This window comes from Anomalospiza imberbis, chromosome 23 (genome assembly GCF_031753505.1).
Source record: "Anomalospiza imberbis isolate Cuckoo-Finch-1a 21T00152 chromosome 23, ASM3175350v1, whole genome shotgun sequence".
NCBI lineage: Eukaryota > Metazoa > Chordata > Aves > Passeriformes > Viduidae > Anomalospiza > Anomalospiza imberbis.
Window position 1 is genome coordinate 3,189,903 of NC_089703.1, and position 14,788 is coordinate 3,204,690.

Here is a 14,788-nt window from a genome sequence, read left to right on the forward strand (position 1 = left end):
AGTGGTTTGGGAGCCAATACTTAGGAACCCACTTCCCATCATTATATTTTACATCTGTGACTTAACTGTCCATTGTGGTGGCTGTGTTCAACCAGAATCTGCAACCCAGAGTCTGAATCCCATGGGAGTGAAGTCATGCAGTGACACATAGCTCTTGTCTCGTGCCATAAAAACACTCTTGGACTCTGTGATCCCTTCCCACTGAACTATCCTGATCTACCTCAAGACAGACACAGTTGTTATTTCCGAGGCCTGAGATGTAAAAGGATCTTTTAGAATAACATTGCTACAAAAGAGTATTCAGATTCTAAAAACACAAATTTTAAACTCCCACAAAAGCTGTGGTATTATATAAGCTGTAATTATTTCTGGAACTGACAAACAGGTCTGTAGGTCTACTATGAAGAAGCTTTTTGCAAATCTGTATTAAACTTACACTTGAAGGTATTTTTCAGGAAAGACTTTGAAAATGGGCACTACTACTATTGAAACTACTACAGGACTGAAGGATTTAGGCAAGAACCTAATTTTTCACAGCTCTTTGAACCTCTTGCTCTGTAACATTTCTGTCAGCTCCCACTATTGGGGCCATATTGAAGCAGCAAAGGAAGATTTTTGAAGACATTTAAAAATATTAAAAAGGAGGATCCTGTTACAGTAGTTAATATACTGAGTTTTCATATTAAGGAGGTGTCAGAGAGAAAAATCCAAGTTTTATGGTGAAGAAGGAAAAATGAGCTTGCGTTTGCATATAAAAAGTAAAAAACAAAAAACAACAAAAAAAATCCCACCAAACAACAAAAAACAGATGCCAAAAGAAAAACATATCTTTTTATAAATACATGTATTCTCAAGTTTCCTGACCTCTTTATTAAATAAAATTCGGGTGCGGTTGTTACTGAGGGGCCGGTGCTCCTGCAGCCTGCCGGGCCCAGGGCCCCGCGGGGCCTCGGGAGCGTTCCGGCCCCAAACCCGCCCTGTTTGCGCCCATTTCAGCGAGGGCCTCGGGAGCGTTCCGGCCCCAAACCCGCCCTGTTTGCGCCCATTTCAGCGAGGGCCCCGCGCGTTCCGGCCCCAAACCCGCCCTGTTTGCGCCCATTTCAGCGAGGGCCTCGGGAGCGTTCCGGCCCCAAACCCGCCCTGTTTGCGCCCATTTCCGTGAGGGCCTCGGGAGCGTTCCGGCCCCAAACCCGCCCTGTTTGCGCCCATTTCCGTGACACCCCGCGCGTTCCAGCCCCAAACCCGCCCTGTTTGCGCCCATTTCCGTGAGGGCCTCGGGAGCGTTCCGGCCCCAAACCCGCCCTGTTTGCGCCCATTTCAGCGAGGGCCTCGGGAGCGTTCCGGCCCCAAACCCGCCCTGTTTGCGCCCATTTCCGTGAGGGCCTCGGGAGCGTTCCGGCCCCAAACCCGCCCTGTTTGCGCCCATTTCCGTGACACCCCGCGCGTTCCGGCCCCAAACCCGCCCTGTTTGCGCCCATTTCCGTGAGGGCCTCGGGAGCGTTCCAGCCCCAAACCCGCCCTGTCTGCGCCCATTTCAGCGAGGGCCCCGCGCGTTCCGGCCCCAAACCCGCCCTGTTTGTGCCCATTTCCGTGAGGGCCTCGGGAGCGTTCCGGCCCCAAACCCGCCCTGTTTGCGCCCATTTCCGCGACACCCCGCGCGTTCCGGCCCCAAACCCGCCCTGTTTGCGCCCATTTCCGCGAGGGCGGCGCGGAGGCCGCGGTTCGGGCCCGCCCCAGGGCCGTCACCTGGCCCCGCCTGCAGGGGCGGTGCCGCCGCCCCATCGATCACTCGGCGCTCCCGCACTCGGGCGCGCCCCCACGACCGCCCGCCGCCCCCCGCTCGCAGCGCAGGTGAGTCCGGGGGTCTCGGGGGGTCTCGGTGGGTCCCGAGGGGGCACGGGGGGGACTCGGGGCACCCCCGGCCCCGCTGCCATTCCTTTCTGCGTCGGCCGCCGCTCTCGCTCCTCGGGTCCGGCCTGGGGGGCCCCTCCCTGCCGCACGCCCCTCACGGCACGGCGCCCCGCCCCGCCCCGGGGCGGGTGGGCGAGGGGCATCCCCGGTGCGTCCCGGTGCTGGCGCCCGCCGCGGGGCGCGGGGGTCTCAGCCCGGCGGACGGGCCTGGGGGTCCCTCAGGGCCTCCCCGCCTGGCGCGGGCCGTTCGCCGCCTCCCGCTCCCCGGGACTCCCGCGGGGTCCCTCCCGCTCCGCCGGGCAAGGTGACCTTTCGCTTCCTCCGCGGCACGCGGTGCGAGCCCGCGGGTCTGTGCTGCCGGTGCCCGTGTCCCCGGCGCTGGCCCGAAGGCTCCTTGCCTCCCGGTTGTGGGTGACGGGGCGCTGGAAGAGCCCCCCGCCCGTCCGACCGCTGCCCTGGCCTGGCCCCGCCGCTCCAGGGCCTGCTCTGTGTCCCCGGGCGGAAAATTTCCTTTTTTCGCTTTGAGCCAGGGCCTGGTTTGGGCTTTGCTTCTCACCCTGACAGTTCTTGTACTGTGTGTGTTAAGGAATTGAAAAGATTGTCATAGGAAATAAATGCCTTATTTTTCTTCCCAGGGCACAGCAGTGCACTGGAGAGTTAAAAATATAAAAGCCTTAAAACATTCGAAAGATTTGTATGTGGTTAGTTATGTCCCACGAGTTTAGGCTAAGGATGTGATGTACTTCATTTGCAGTTCTTAGGGTGACTTCAGGCATGGTTCATGCACCAGAGGGTTTCAGTGACTGGGATGCTGATCTCTGCTGTGCTTAAATGTTTCTTTAAGGTCTTTGCTTTGGTTCCAAACACCTGTAGATTCCTTTTTTTATTGACCTTTTTTTAATGACAGTGTAACAAAGATGACTGTATATGCTTTTGTTTGATCTTGAGTTTCCTGTCACTTTTATTAGAATAAAAACCTATAATATAAGCTGGTGGCCCAAGAGCACAAATGCTTGTCTTTATTATGTGGAAAATTAGTATTGTTTTTCAAAATTGTTTAGAAATTTTGAAAAGGCAAAACTGTTAAAAAATATTTTATGTGAAGTCATGTGACTGAGCTGAATCGAAATTCTCTGTGCTGTTTTCTATTTCATTTTTCAGGGCAGCACAATTTCACTTTCAGCCTTTAGAAAAAGCCTTTCATTAGTTGCTTAATTCTGGTTATTTAATTTAACTATTAGTTAAATATTTTTACTGTCTTTTAAAGAAAGAAATAAAAGTTTAAATGGGTCTGCCTAAAATGAAACAAATCTCATAATGAGAAAACTCTAAATCTTAGTGTAAAATTGAAAATGTCACTCTTGAAGCCGTTGTTTCCTTCTGTTGTCAACTGTAAATAAAGGATGTCTCTTGCTTTTTCTGCTTTGTAGAATTCAATTGTTTAGGCAGGTATATGAGATTGGGAGAGTGTTTTAAACACAAAATTGAGACATTTATTCCATTCCAATCTCAAGGAATGGCCTGCGTGCTTTTTGCCCTACTGTACCAGGCTTCACCCTGCCCTTGCAGGAGCTATGAGTAGTTTTGTAATTCAGTGATTAAAAAGTTGAACTGGGACTTTGGGATTTCAGTGACCTGATTACCACAGAAGTGAAACAGAAGAAGAAGAGTGAAGGGAAATATTCTGGAGTGTGACCAGTGGTACTTCTCTAATGTAGCTTTTTCTTCAGTGCAGTACTCTCTGCTGCCACTTTGAAAACCTGTTGCAGTAACTGTTGATGAGCTATTTTTGGGGCTTATATCTGATTACTTCCCACACACACACGCTCTCCCAAAAAGGGGTTTGAGTAGGGCGAGTTGCTTCACAGATGTCGTGTAAGAATTCTACAAAAGTACGGTAGGCTTCAGGCTGCTACTTCAGACCTGGCTGCCAACCCAGCATGGTGAAAATGTTGGCAGCAGAGGTCAAGGAAGCCAGTGCAAACTTCAGATCAACATGGAGTTTTGTCCTTTCCTTTTCTGGAGGAGGATTGTAGATTCTCTGTGTTGATTATTGCACCACAAAGTAATGTTTTGGTTAGACTAAGGATGGAAAGATGAACTTTATGTGCAAATCTCTCTATGAAGCTGATTTGACAGTTAAAGGGCATAGGATAAAGCATTTTTAAGGTAGAAAAAAATTAACCTTAGTGCTTTTTCTTCTCATTAGATAGATGACAGTAAGAATTGAAGTGACAGTGATGTCAGCTCAGCTGAGAGTGTATATTTCAGACAATAATTTTATTGTTTTTTTCTTTCAGGCTGAGACTAACAATGGACGAGAAATCCAAACAATGACAGAAAAGCATTAGTTTTCTTCTTCTAGGACAGTCATGTTGGAAGGATTGGTAGCCTGGGTCCTCAACACCTACCTGGGCAAATATGTCAATAACCTGAACACAGACCAACTTTCAGTGGCACTTCTAAAGGGTGAGGGAGGCTTTGTGGTATCTTCTGTACTGTTTTCATATTGTGATTTAGAAAAGTGTTATTTTTTTGTGATAACTGGAAGGTGGAATAGACATAATCACTTAATATTGTCTTTGATATCTATATAAACCCTTTTAATACAGAGTTTGTACTAGAACCTTATAATGAACAGTAACTGATCTTATGTTCTTTGCTCTTTATCAACACTCTTAAACCAATTTACATAAAATTTTCAAAAGTATGCTTAGCTACCTTAGCATGTTGAATTTATGTAATTTTTTTCCTTGATACTGTTCAGTAACTTCCGTGTCGAGGGACTGTGGCAGGAAGTGTCCTGCAGCCTCTTACCTTTTAGTGCTCATAGTTACTCCCCTGTAGTTTGGTTTGTGTCATGCTGTATCCACGAGTTTTGTACTTTGTACAGAGTAATCAAATCAATGCTTTCTGTTCACCCTTTGCTGCTGTTATCTGCTGCTTCCGGTGAGAATGTTTGGTAATACTCCAAGGCTTTTCTGTGTGTGCTTTTCACAATACTAAGAAAATAAGTATCTCTTCTGAAAAGGCAATAGGGAGAGGTTTTATCTGTGGCTACAACAAAGTTTAGTTCTAAAACCCCACAGAAGATCTTCTGGACAACATAATGAAATAGTTGGGGCACATGATATTGGAAAATTAACAAGTGTATTAAGTAACCATTGTGAGCTTAATACAACCTGAAGTGATAGGTTGGCTGTTCTTATTAAATCCCATTTAATTTTTAAAAAAAACAATGCCAGTTGTTTTGGGCTTACAGTGTTCAAGTTGGCTTTCTTTAACATAATTTTGTTTAGCAAACTTGTCTTTTTCTTCTGCTTTTTATAGGTGCTGTTGAATTGGAAAACTTGCCACTAAAAAAAGATGCCTTAAAGGAGCTGGAATTACCATTTGAAGTAAAGGCAGGTTTGTATTTTGCTTGTGTGTGCAGGACAGATTTTTTTTAACAGGAAGTATTGCATGTTTTAGAGCACCTGTGAGTCAGAGGCTTGAACAAATGAGGTAGCCTGATTTTTAGGTTATTTCTGTTTTAGCTTGTTTGTTTCTTATGCCACTTTTTCTTTGGGGATTTTGAAGGTTGATAAAGTAAGCTTTCACAGGAATCTGATAGTGTTTCTGTTTTGTTTATTCAGGTTTCATTGGCAAAATAACACTACAGATCCCTTTTTATCGTCCACATGTGGATCCATGGGTGATATCTGTCTCAAAATTGCACTTAATTGGTGCACCAGAAAAAAGAGAAGAATTCGATGAGGAAAGGGAAAAGTTGCAAGAAAGGGAACACAAGAAAGCCCTTCTGCTGGCACTTGAAGAAAAATGGAAGGTGAGTCACGCTTGTGTTTCATGATGAAGAAACCTCTGTGGTGGATTGTATTTAAGTCTCCTAACAAGAGACAGAGCAATTGCACATGAAATGGAGTTAGAATTTGATTTCCACATGCTGACATAGTACAGTTTCTGTCCTACCATCCCTCACCATTATGTCCTGTGTCCCACATAGCTCAGAGATACGTAAATATCTTAAATTAACTTGTTTACTTTTTCTCTCTCCCTGTTAACAGTGATTTCAGTGTAACAAAGTATATTGTCTCCAGCTGCTACAGTGGTTAGTAATGCTTATCCCTGTTTCCTCTTTCAGAAAGAGCAACAACAGAAGGGGGAGTCTTATTGGTACTCAGTTACTGCATCTGTAGTCACAAGAATTGTAGAAAACATTGAAGTAAGTCTTTGCTTTTGAATGGTTGGCAGTTATACATTTGCCTTTAAAATGGAGAATAATTGTAGGATAGCAAAAAAAAGTACAGTGTGTTGAGAAAGTGGTTCTTTTATGGGGAGAAGGGCAGGGACTGCTGGTATCTGAGGAGAAGGTAGAACCTGGGAGTACAAATCAGAAATGAGGAATGGGGTTCCTATTAGGGTAAATATCTAGTAGAAATTTGTTGGAAAATTGCAGAAATTAAATATTAAATTGCTCCAGTATTAATGAAAAGTACTACTGTTTGCTATAATGATGTAAATAGTATATCTCTAGTAATGTTTTTTTTCTGTCCAGTTAAAAATCCAGGATGTGCATTTGAGGTTTGAAGATGGTGTCACAAATCCGTCACAGCCATTTGCATTTGGCATCTGCATCAAAAATGTCTCAATGCAAAATGCAGTGTTTGAACCAGTAAGTGCAGCTTTTGTGTACAAGAGCAGCTCGGATGGCATTGCTGCATTTTATGGGTGCTAGCAAATATTCAAAAAAACATAGGGCATTTTAAAAATCTTTTGGTTGTTGTAATAAATTGACTCTGTGCATTTCATGTTTTTTATTTGGTATGTAGAAACTACATACTAAAACTAGAAACTAAAAACTACATGGCACGTGGTGTATGATCTTGACTTTACTCCACTTCTTCTACTCCAGGTGGAGAAGCTGATGCGGAAAAAACAGTTGGATGTTGGTGATTTCAGTGTTTATTGGGATACTAATTGCACTTTACTGGGTGACCTGCCTCCTGGTGAGCTACAGGTACATGAAAGAGGTTTTGCATATGAAAGAGAGGTCATTGTTAGTCTTTTCTGTACTACAGTCCTGATTGATGTAGAATTTATTGGATCTGGTCTTTTGAGAGCAAAAGAAGTCTATGGTTTCCTGCTTTACTGATAGGATATGTGTGCAACCTACAAAGGCTGTGCTGTGAAATAGCTTGGTTTACTTTTGAAGAGAGAACATGTTCAAGAAGTTTTTTCCAATGGACTGACCTGCTAATAAAGTACATTCTAGAGCATGAAACCAGTGCATCCTAATGACTATTGTACACTCACTTCTTAGAGAGTAATTTGCTTGTAACCCCCAGGAAGCAATGGATAGAAGTATGGAAAGTCGTGATCATAATTACATCATGGAGCCTGTCTGCACTTCTGCTCTTCTCAAGAGAAATTGTTCTAAGGAGCCTTTAAGATCCCGGCATACTCCGCGGCTGGAATGTGACATTCAGCTTGAGACGATACCCCTGAAGCTCTCCCAGGTAAATACCAACCATTTACCTTCCAGAAACTGGAACAGATATCATAAAACTGGCAGCGTTTGTGACAATTCAAATGCTGTTATTGTAGCATAAAATTAATACTCTCTGAAAGATTTTGTTTCAGAGGCAGCTCAAAGAGATATATTTAATAAGTTGTTCTAAATTCAAGCATTCAAAATTATTTATTTTACTGAAACTGATTACTGCAAAAAGAATTAAATTGTTGTTTGATTATTGTAATAATAGGAAGGGTGCACGTTGGTGGGAGTTGGTCTACAATAGCAGCTGATGTTATGTTGATAACCTGACATGGAAGGTTTCATTCTGTGTATTTGTAAATAAAGCTGTAAATGGAATGTCACACATGAACCACTAGTGGCTGGGAGAAGATACGTCACACTGGGGAACAAAATTGTGAATTAACATTAATCTTAATTCTGCACCGTGTACAGGCCATTGATGCCAGTTATCCAAACCTTTGCTTGGGTTTTTGGCTGGCTTTTTTTCCTCTCCTCTTTTCCTGGGAAAACGTTCCAGTACCACCTCACTGATCTCTGTGTTGTTTCATTAAAAGACGCAGTATCAGCAGATCATGGGATTTTTAAAGGAACTGGCTAGAAAGGAGCGACAGCTTAAATACAGGAAGTGGAAACCAAAGGTTACAGTAACAGAAAAGTAAGTACATCTCTATATGTGGTGTTGCCAGCTATATTAGAAAAACTAGAATGAGAAAAATACACAAACGTACATAATAATCATGTGTTAGAGATTCAGGTTTCGTATTTTGTGTTCCCTACCTCAGAAATCAGTTTAAAATATTCAGATGCAATTCAAATGTAAAATTATCCTTACCTGAAGCTTTCAATCCAGTCTGTGTAACTCTAAATTTTGTTGTCTGTGCCTGATATGTGGCAGCTGGACTAAGTCCCAGTGGAGTGGTGGGACCTTGGGGAACACTGTCCTATACAGTCTGTAGGACCAGCCCATCTGTGCTGGCTCCAGTGCTGCTGCTTTTCCTGGCTGCTGGCCCACTGCTTTTCACTGAGTCTCCTGGACCTTTCACCAGTTGGACACACACTTGCCTTAGGCTTTTTTAATGAAATACTGGTAATACAGTAATTGAAAATTGTTTCAGCTGCCGGGAATGGTGGATCTTTGCCCTGAATGCAAATCTTTCGGAGATCAGGGAGCAGAGGCAACGTTCCACCTGGGCATTTGCCCTGCATCGGGCCCGGGACGCGGTGTCCTACACGGACATGTACTACAGCAAGCTGAAGGGGGAGCCACTGTCTGCTGCAGACCAGGTATTTAGACTTGAGTTTCTTGTGCAGTGATGGTTAATGATCTTACACCTGGTTTGTTTCATCTTTTCATATTTAAAACCTGGACAAGTTAAGAAACGTCTTCAGTTGTACTGCAGGCCGTTTTCACTGAACTGACTGTCTGCTGACCACAGCAGAGATTTTAATGATGAGACCTGGGCTTGTGGGAGATGTGTGAGCTGCAAGGTTCATGTGTTTTTGTTTTGCACTGCAAAAAGCTTTCTGGTTTTTGACCTGTAACCAGCGTTCTCCAAAAATAGCATTAACTGCTGTAGAATGCCTGTGACAGTTGGTAACATACTTTCTTAACTCATGTTCTCTGTAGATCCAAAAGATATTTAAATACCAGAAATGTGTCTGCCCATATGCTTGGGTAGATAATTGGGGAAAATTATGGCTATTTGACAGTTGGGGTTGTTTATTGGTTTTGTTTTTCCAAGTTTATTTGAGGATGAAGAATTTAGTGCCTCTAATAATGAACGTATGACCTACTTCAGAAAATAAAAAACCCCATGAACTATAATTAGCTGCTTTTTATCTTTAGGTATACTGGGACTTTTTCTTCAAATCAATTCAGGGCACCATGTACCACACCTGTATTAAAGGATTAAAGGAATTCTCTTGATACTTTTAAGTTGTATGTAATCCTTACTTTTGTTATTTGGGTATGAACTGTAATACAGTAGCTTAATGTACAGAAAATTTTTTTAGTACTTGGCAAAGCCAGGTCTCATAGAGCATGTATTGTGTTCAGCAGAGCTGTGAAATGTAACAAGGGTAATGGCAGTGGACTAGAAAAATGTGTTTTGCTTTGTTGTTTCATGATAGATTTTTTAAACTTGGGTGAATCATCAGTTCTCTCAAGCAGCTTGTTAATCAGTACAAAGGAGACAACGTAGCTGAGTAACTGACTATGAATACTACATTGTCCTAATTTACCCAGTTCATTTCCTCTACCTTCTTCACTCAAGACAGAAGCTTTTTTTGCTCCTGGCTAAGCAAGGCATTCTGTTAAATTAGTTTATTTTCCCTGGTTTGATTTTTGTGCTGCAAATCTTGCTTCTTATTTGTAATAGGAGGATACAGTTGTGAATTCTTTTACAGTGCTAAAATAGTGTATTTTGCAATGCAAATAAGCTTTATTTAGAATTCAGGGGAATGTCAATGTTACAGTTGTCTACATGACTTTCATTAATTTTCATGTGCTGGGGCACTTGGATATGATCATTAATGCCATTATAATTTTTTCTACAAGTCCCTAAATCAGTGCAGAGATAATTGGCATGTTTCTGAACAAGATTCTGTGCTCCTTTATTGCAGGTACTTTACCTTTTTTCTTCTTTCCAGGCAGAAATGCATCGTATTGAGGATGAGCTGACTTATGAGGAGTTGAAGGTTCTGTATGAGATAGTTCATAATAAATTTCATGACTTAGCTGAGGTGAGAACATTTTCTGTACAAGGTAATATTTGGAATCTTTAAGTGATTATCTGAGGTATTGTTCTTCTGGAGAGCCTGAGCATGTATTTTCGTTGATTTAAAAGTGTGGCATTAATGCTAAAATTGCAGAAATGCTCAGTTCCTGCAGTTTTTGCTGTTGCATCACTTGCACAGTGAAATCTTCTCTCGCCATATGATGATGTTCCCCAGCAGGATCCTTGCCAGAATTCCTAGGTCAGGTACTCTCCATCTTAAAAACAGAGAATGGAAGTGAAGGCCTGTAATGAATATTTTCCCAAAATAAACACATGACAGAAGTGAGCCTCATGGAAATAGCTTGGGGAACACACTTCATTAAATATAGACTAATTTCCGTAATAACACAACATAATCTCTTGCAAATACAAATACTAAAATGTAGAGCTGTACTTTATGGTATCAAATGACTTCTTTGGTTTAGTGTTTCTAGACAGATTTAAACGGTGACATATGGCTTCATATATGCATAATCACATGCATATTTTTATATTCATATGAATATGCAGCTGTTAAATGATGATACGTTTGTTACTTCTTTGTTGCTGCTCTCCTCCAGGCTGAGTATTGATTGAGAATAGCACTGCTGGACTGCTGAGTAAATAGGAGATGAAATAGTGTTTTAGTTGTGGTATTTTTTGTACACTGGTGACATTCTTTCACTCAGCAGCAGTAACATGTATGTGTTGAATGTTCAAACAGAGTGTTAAAGAACCCTTGCCTGATTCCATTGGAGGCTCCCCTCCGGCAGAACCCGCCCGTGACAGCAGCTCTGGGATGCTGCAGTACCTGCAGTCGTGGTTTCCTGGCTGGGGAGGTTGGTATGGATATGCTCAGCAGACATATGAAGGTGAACCTTTTGAAGGGCTGCTGCCAGACCCGAAGGAGCAGTGGAATCCAGAAGACATACTGGGTATGGAAACACAGGGTTTGCTCCCATGGTTTGATACCTGTTCCGGGTGGGCAGAAAGAGCTCTGGGCTTGTACTGTTAGTGGATTCTCTGCCAGCTGAGGTACCCAGGCAGCAGAGCCTGCCTAAAGCTCAACAACCTGGGCAGCATGTCAGTGCCTGGGTACCTGATTGTTTCAAAGTGATACAGGGAATATATTTGCTTTCACTGTTACTGTCATTTATGGCAAAAAGCTTTGGGAGTTCTTCTGTTCAAGTGTATGTGTGGGTCATGTGGCTGGGTGTAACAGGAATAGTACTGGGTTGTTGGGGTCTTTGTAAATTCAGGCTTACGTTACCTTGATTGAAATAGAAGAATAGCATGGAATATTCTTTTTTTTTTAAAGGAAAAAGGTCTATCTGCTCTAAATTTTGATTCTATTTCCCCCCCCCCACAAGAGTTGGAGATACCTTTATTTTCATATTCATAGGAAATTTCTTGTTCTTAAGTAGCCCTCCAGAAAACTTAATTTATTTAATGTGTTGGTTTTGTTTTTTATTAGGCACAGATGAATTTTTTGATCCTGCTGCAGATGCTTCCAGCATGAATACCTTTACCAAGAGAGATCATGTTTTTGCTAAATTAAATCTACAGCTCCAGGGTGGCTCTTTCACTCTGTTGCATAGGAAGAAAAAGGTATTGCGTGCTGAAGAGACTGCTTTTATGCAGCTGGAGTTTTCAGGTATTAAGCCCGTTTCTGTTCTTTCTTAAAAAAGGTCAGAGCTGCCTCACAGTCATTGTACTATGTAACAAATTTCCATGTTAAATTTTTAGTAGAAATACATATGTATAAAAGCTCCAAAAATACTTATTTGTTGGACAGTAGTTTTTATTTATAAAATATAAATAAAATGAATGCTGTACTGAAATAAACAAAATAATGTATGTATTTATATTCCAGGTGTAAAGATCTTGGCAGAATCCCTTCCTCGCAGGAAGTCTTCCCTTCTCAAAATTCAGCTTGGTGGTCTTTTCTTGAGGGATTTGGCAACAGAAGGGACCATATTTCCAGTTCTTGTTTTTCCAAATCCTGTAGGTGACAAAAACCTTATAAGTAACTGTGTGGGATGCCTAATTGTGTATGAAAATAGTCACACTCCAAAATTCAAAACATTTCTTATCCCAGAAAGGGAAAGCAAAAGTCTTGAGGAAAAGTTTCCGCCTGTTGAATTTACTTTTTCCCTCTCTTTCCAAATATAATTTGTAGAACTCTTAATTTTTTATTCTGCTTTACTGTATGCTTGTGACTTCAACCTTTCAGTTATATGTGTTGAGAAGAAGCTAATTTGTTGAACAACATTTGATTTTTGGAACAATCAGCATTGCTGCTTAATCAGTGATTGTTCTTTTCCATAAAGCTGTATGGCCCAAGTAATGGTTCTGTTTCACCTGTATACTGGTAAACTAAATGCACAAATAAATTCTAGAAAAGATTTCAGAGTTCTTTTCTGAGTGAACACAATTTGAATCTAAAGCCATGGGGATTTCCCACGTATTTTGTACTTTGTACTGACTGCAATTTGCACTTCAGAGTTCAGCCTGTCTGCTGCAGGAGTGGCGAGTGTTTGCTACTTAGTTATCTTGCTTTCTTTTGCTTGACCACGTCAGGGGAAAAAACACATTTAATAATCTCAGACTGTACATACAGTTCAACAGAAAAGACTTTTATACTTATCTGGTGGCTTGGTTGATTTCATCTAAACAGTCTTTCTCTTTTAAATCCTTATTAGCAAAAAGAGGTTGGCTGCATGTCTTCCTTTGGACTCCAGAGTTTGTCTTCAGAAATGACTAATCAGAACACTGGTAAAGATTTCATTCTATATTTGATTAGATAATTCCTACAAACCAGAAATTTCAAAAATAAGTACCTAGAGTTTGAATTAGTGCAAATGCTTTTTGCACATGATAAAGATAAAATCACAGAAGCTTTGTTCAAGATGTAAGGTGCATTTGGGTTGACTTTAAAGAAAGGAAGAAATTATGTATTTCAAGACAATAGGAGTTGCACTTTACTGTTTGTTTTGGTTTAAAAAGAAATAGGAGTTCAGCATCAGAACCCACATTATACAAAGGTTTTTGTATATATAAACTTGTTGAATTCTGTTGATTGTAAAAGCTGATCATATTACTTCTTTTTCTATTACTGAAGAATTCTTAGACATTTGTACTTTCCCAGTAGTGCCAGTTAAAAATCAGTTATTAAATTCTTTGGGAGTTGTTTTTTGCTTTTGTCGTATCTGTTTGCTTTGAATTTTTTTCCAGGTGTTTTTTGTAAATAATTTTTTATTCTGTTGCAGATCCTGATGCCCCAGTATTTGAGATGCTTTATGAAAGAAATCCAATTCACAGCACCTTTGAGAGGCGCCTGGAAGTCAGTACCAGACCACTAAATATTATTTACAATCCACAAGCCATTAAGAAAGTAGCAGACTTCTTCTACAAGGGAAGGGTTCATACCTCAGGTTAACCTTTAATGTGTTTTTTTTTGGTGGGTTTGGGGTTTTGTTGGTGGAATTACATCTTTTCTTGTCTTTGATTTTTATTTATTTTCATCTTAGAAATACAAAGCACTAATCAAAGAATCTGCACCTTAAGTTCAAATTTAACAGTACTCCGAGTCTTGTCTGGAGGCTTTTGTTCCTTTGTTTTGTTGTTTATTTAATTGATTCAGGGATTTTGCTTTGGTAGACTTATGCAACTTCTGCTTTAAAATTGCAAGTTGGTGTTATGCCCCATGGTGGATGTTCATGTCCCCTAAATTAAAATGCATAAAAAAAGAGAAAGGGACTTGTTCCTGTAATCTGTTCTGGCAACTGATGGAGGTTTTTTGAGAGGGCAGTTAAAAGAGTATTTCTATAGTAATGATACAGAGGAAATAGTACTCTAATTCCTGTTGTATTTTCTTGTTGATGAGACTAAGGCTGCCCTTTGTTAGAGCTTCTTGAGATACCTTGATTTTTAGAATTGAACATACTCATTCCTAAATTTCTAAGCACAACAAGATGCAGGATTTCAGTACCTAAGCCTGTAACACTATAATGTGGCCTCCTTTGCAGTTTTGGTTCAGTTTCTGAGGAGATGAGAAGTGACAGTAAGTAACATTAGGAACATGAAAATGTTCTTGACATATCAGCTGTTTTTCTGCTGATTATGGTAAATACCAAAAGATTCAAGTTGCCTGGTATAAAGGTGTATGCGGCATCTTTTCTCACAAGGTGAGAATATTCCATAAATTTTCAAGTTTAAAGCAAACAAACAAAGCAAACAAAAAGCCTACACGTGCACATCTTAATATTTAGTCCGAATTTCCTCTGGGCTATACTTAGCACCCTTTCTGTATTACTCAAATTTAGTTATTTGGGCTGAAGGTCTGTGGGGGCAAAGACCAGAAGTATTTTTTAGGGCAATTATTTGTTTTGTACTTAAATACTTCCTTTTTTCTGTGCAGCAGCCTGGTGATTAGGCACAGACAGTGACTTTTGCCTTCTGTGTTTTCCTGTTCTGTATTTTACTGCTAGAATTTAAAATAAATCTTTTATCTTTTTTTCTTCAGTTTTTTCTTCTGATTCAATGATGGGTGAACAAAGTTATACCTAGTTAGTTTTCCTTCTCT

At 41.1% G+C, this 14,788-nt stretch overlaps 1 protein-coding gene across 6 annotated transcripts in view; it reads left to right on the plus strand.

Annotated features, from left to right (window-relative positions):
* The first annotated feature begins 1,784 nt into the window (after positions 1-1,784).
* VPS13D (vacuolar protein sorting 13 homolog D) overlaps positions 1,785-14,788 on the plus strand; it is a 95,805-nt gene continuing 82,801 nt past the window's right edge. For all 6 annotated transcript variants that reach the window (XM_068171599.1, XM_068171596.1, XM_068171601.1 and 3 more), the window contains exons 1-16: positions 1,785-1,851; positions 4,212-4,380; positions 5,242-5,319; positions 5,547-5,737; positions 6,053-6,133; positions 6,467-6,583; positions 6,824-6,928; positions 7,257-7,427; positions 8,002-8,102; positions 8,563-8,731; positions 10,097-10,189; positions 10,928-11,138; positions 11,678-11,857; positions 12,077-12,207; positions 12,906-12,978; positions 13,473-13,637. In XM_068171599.1, coding sequence (XP_068027700.1) covers positions 4,284-4,380; positions 5,242-5,319; positions 5,547-5,737; positions 6,053-6,133; positions 6,467-6,583; positions 6,824-6,928; positions 7,257-7,427; positions 8,002-8,102; positions 8,563-8,731; positions 10,097-10,189; positions 10,928-11,138; positions 11,678-11,857; positions 12,077-12,207; positions 12,906-12,978; positions 13,473-13,637 — 1,963 coding nt within the window. In that variant the 5' untranslated portion in view covers positions 1,785-1,851; positions 4,212-4,283. The remainder of the gene's footprint in view (positions 1,852-4,211; positions 4,381-5,241; positions 5,320-5,546; positions 5,738-6,052; positions 6,134-6,466; positions 6,584-6,823; positions 6,929-7,256; positions 7,428-8,001; positions 8,103-8,562; positions 8,732-10,096; positions 10,190-10,927; positions 11,139-11,677; positions 11,858-12,076; positions 12,208-12,905; positions 12,979-13,472; positions 13,638-14,788) is intronic.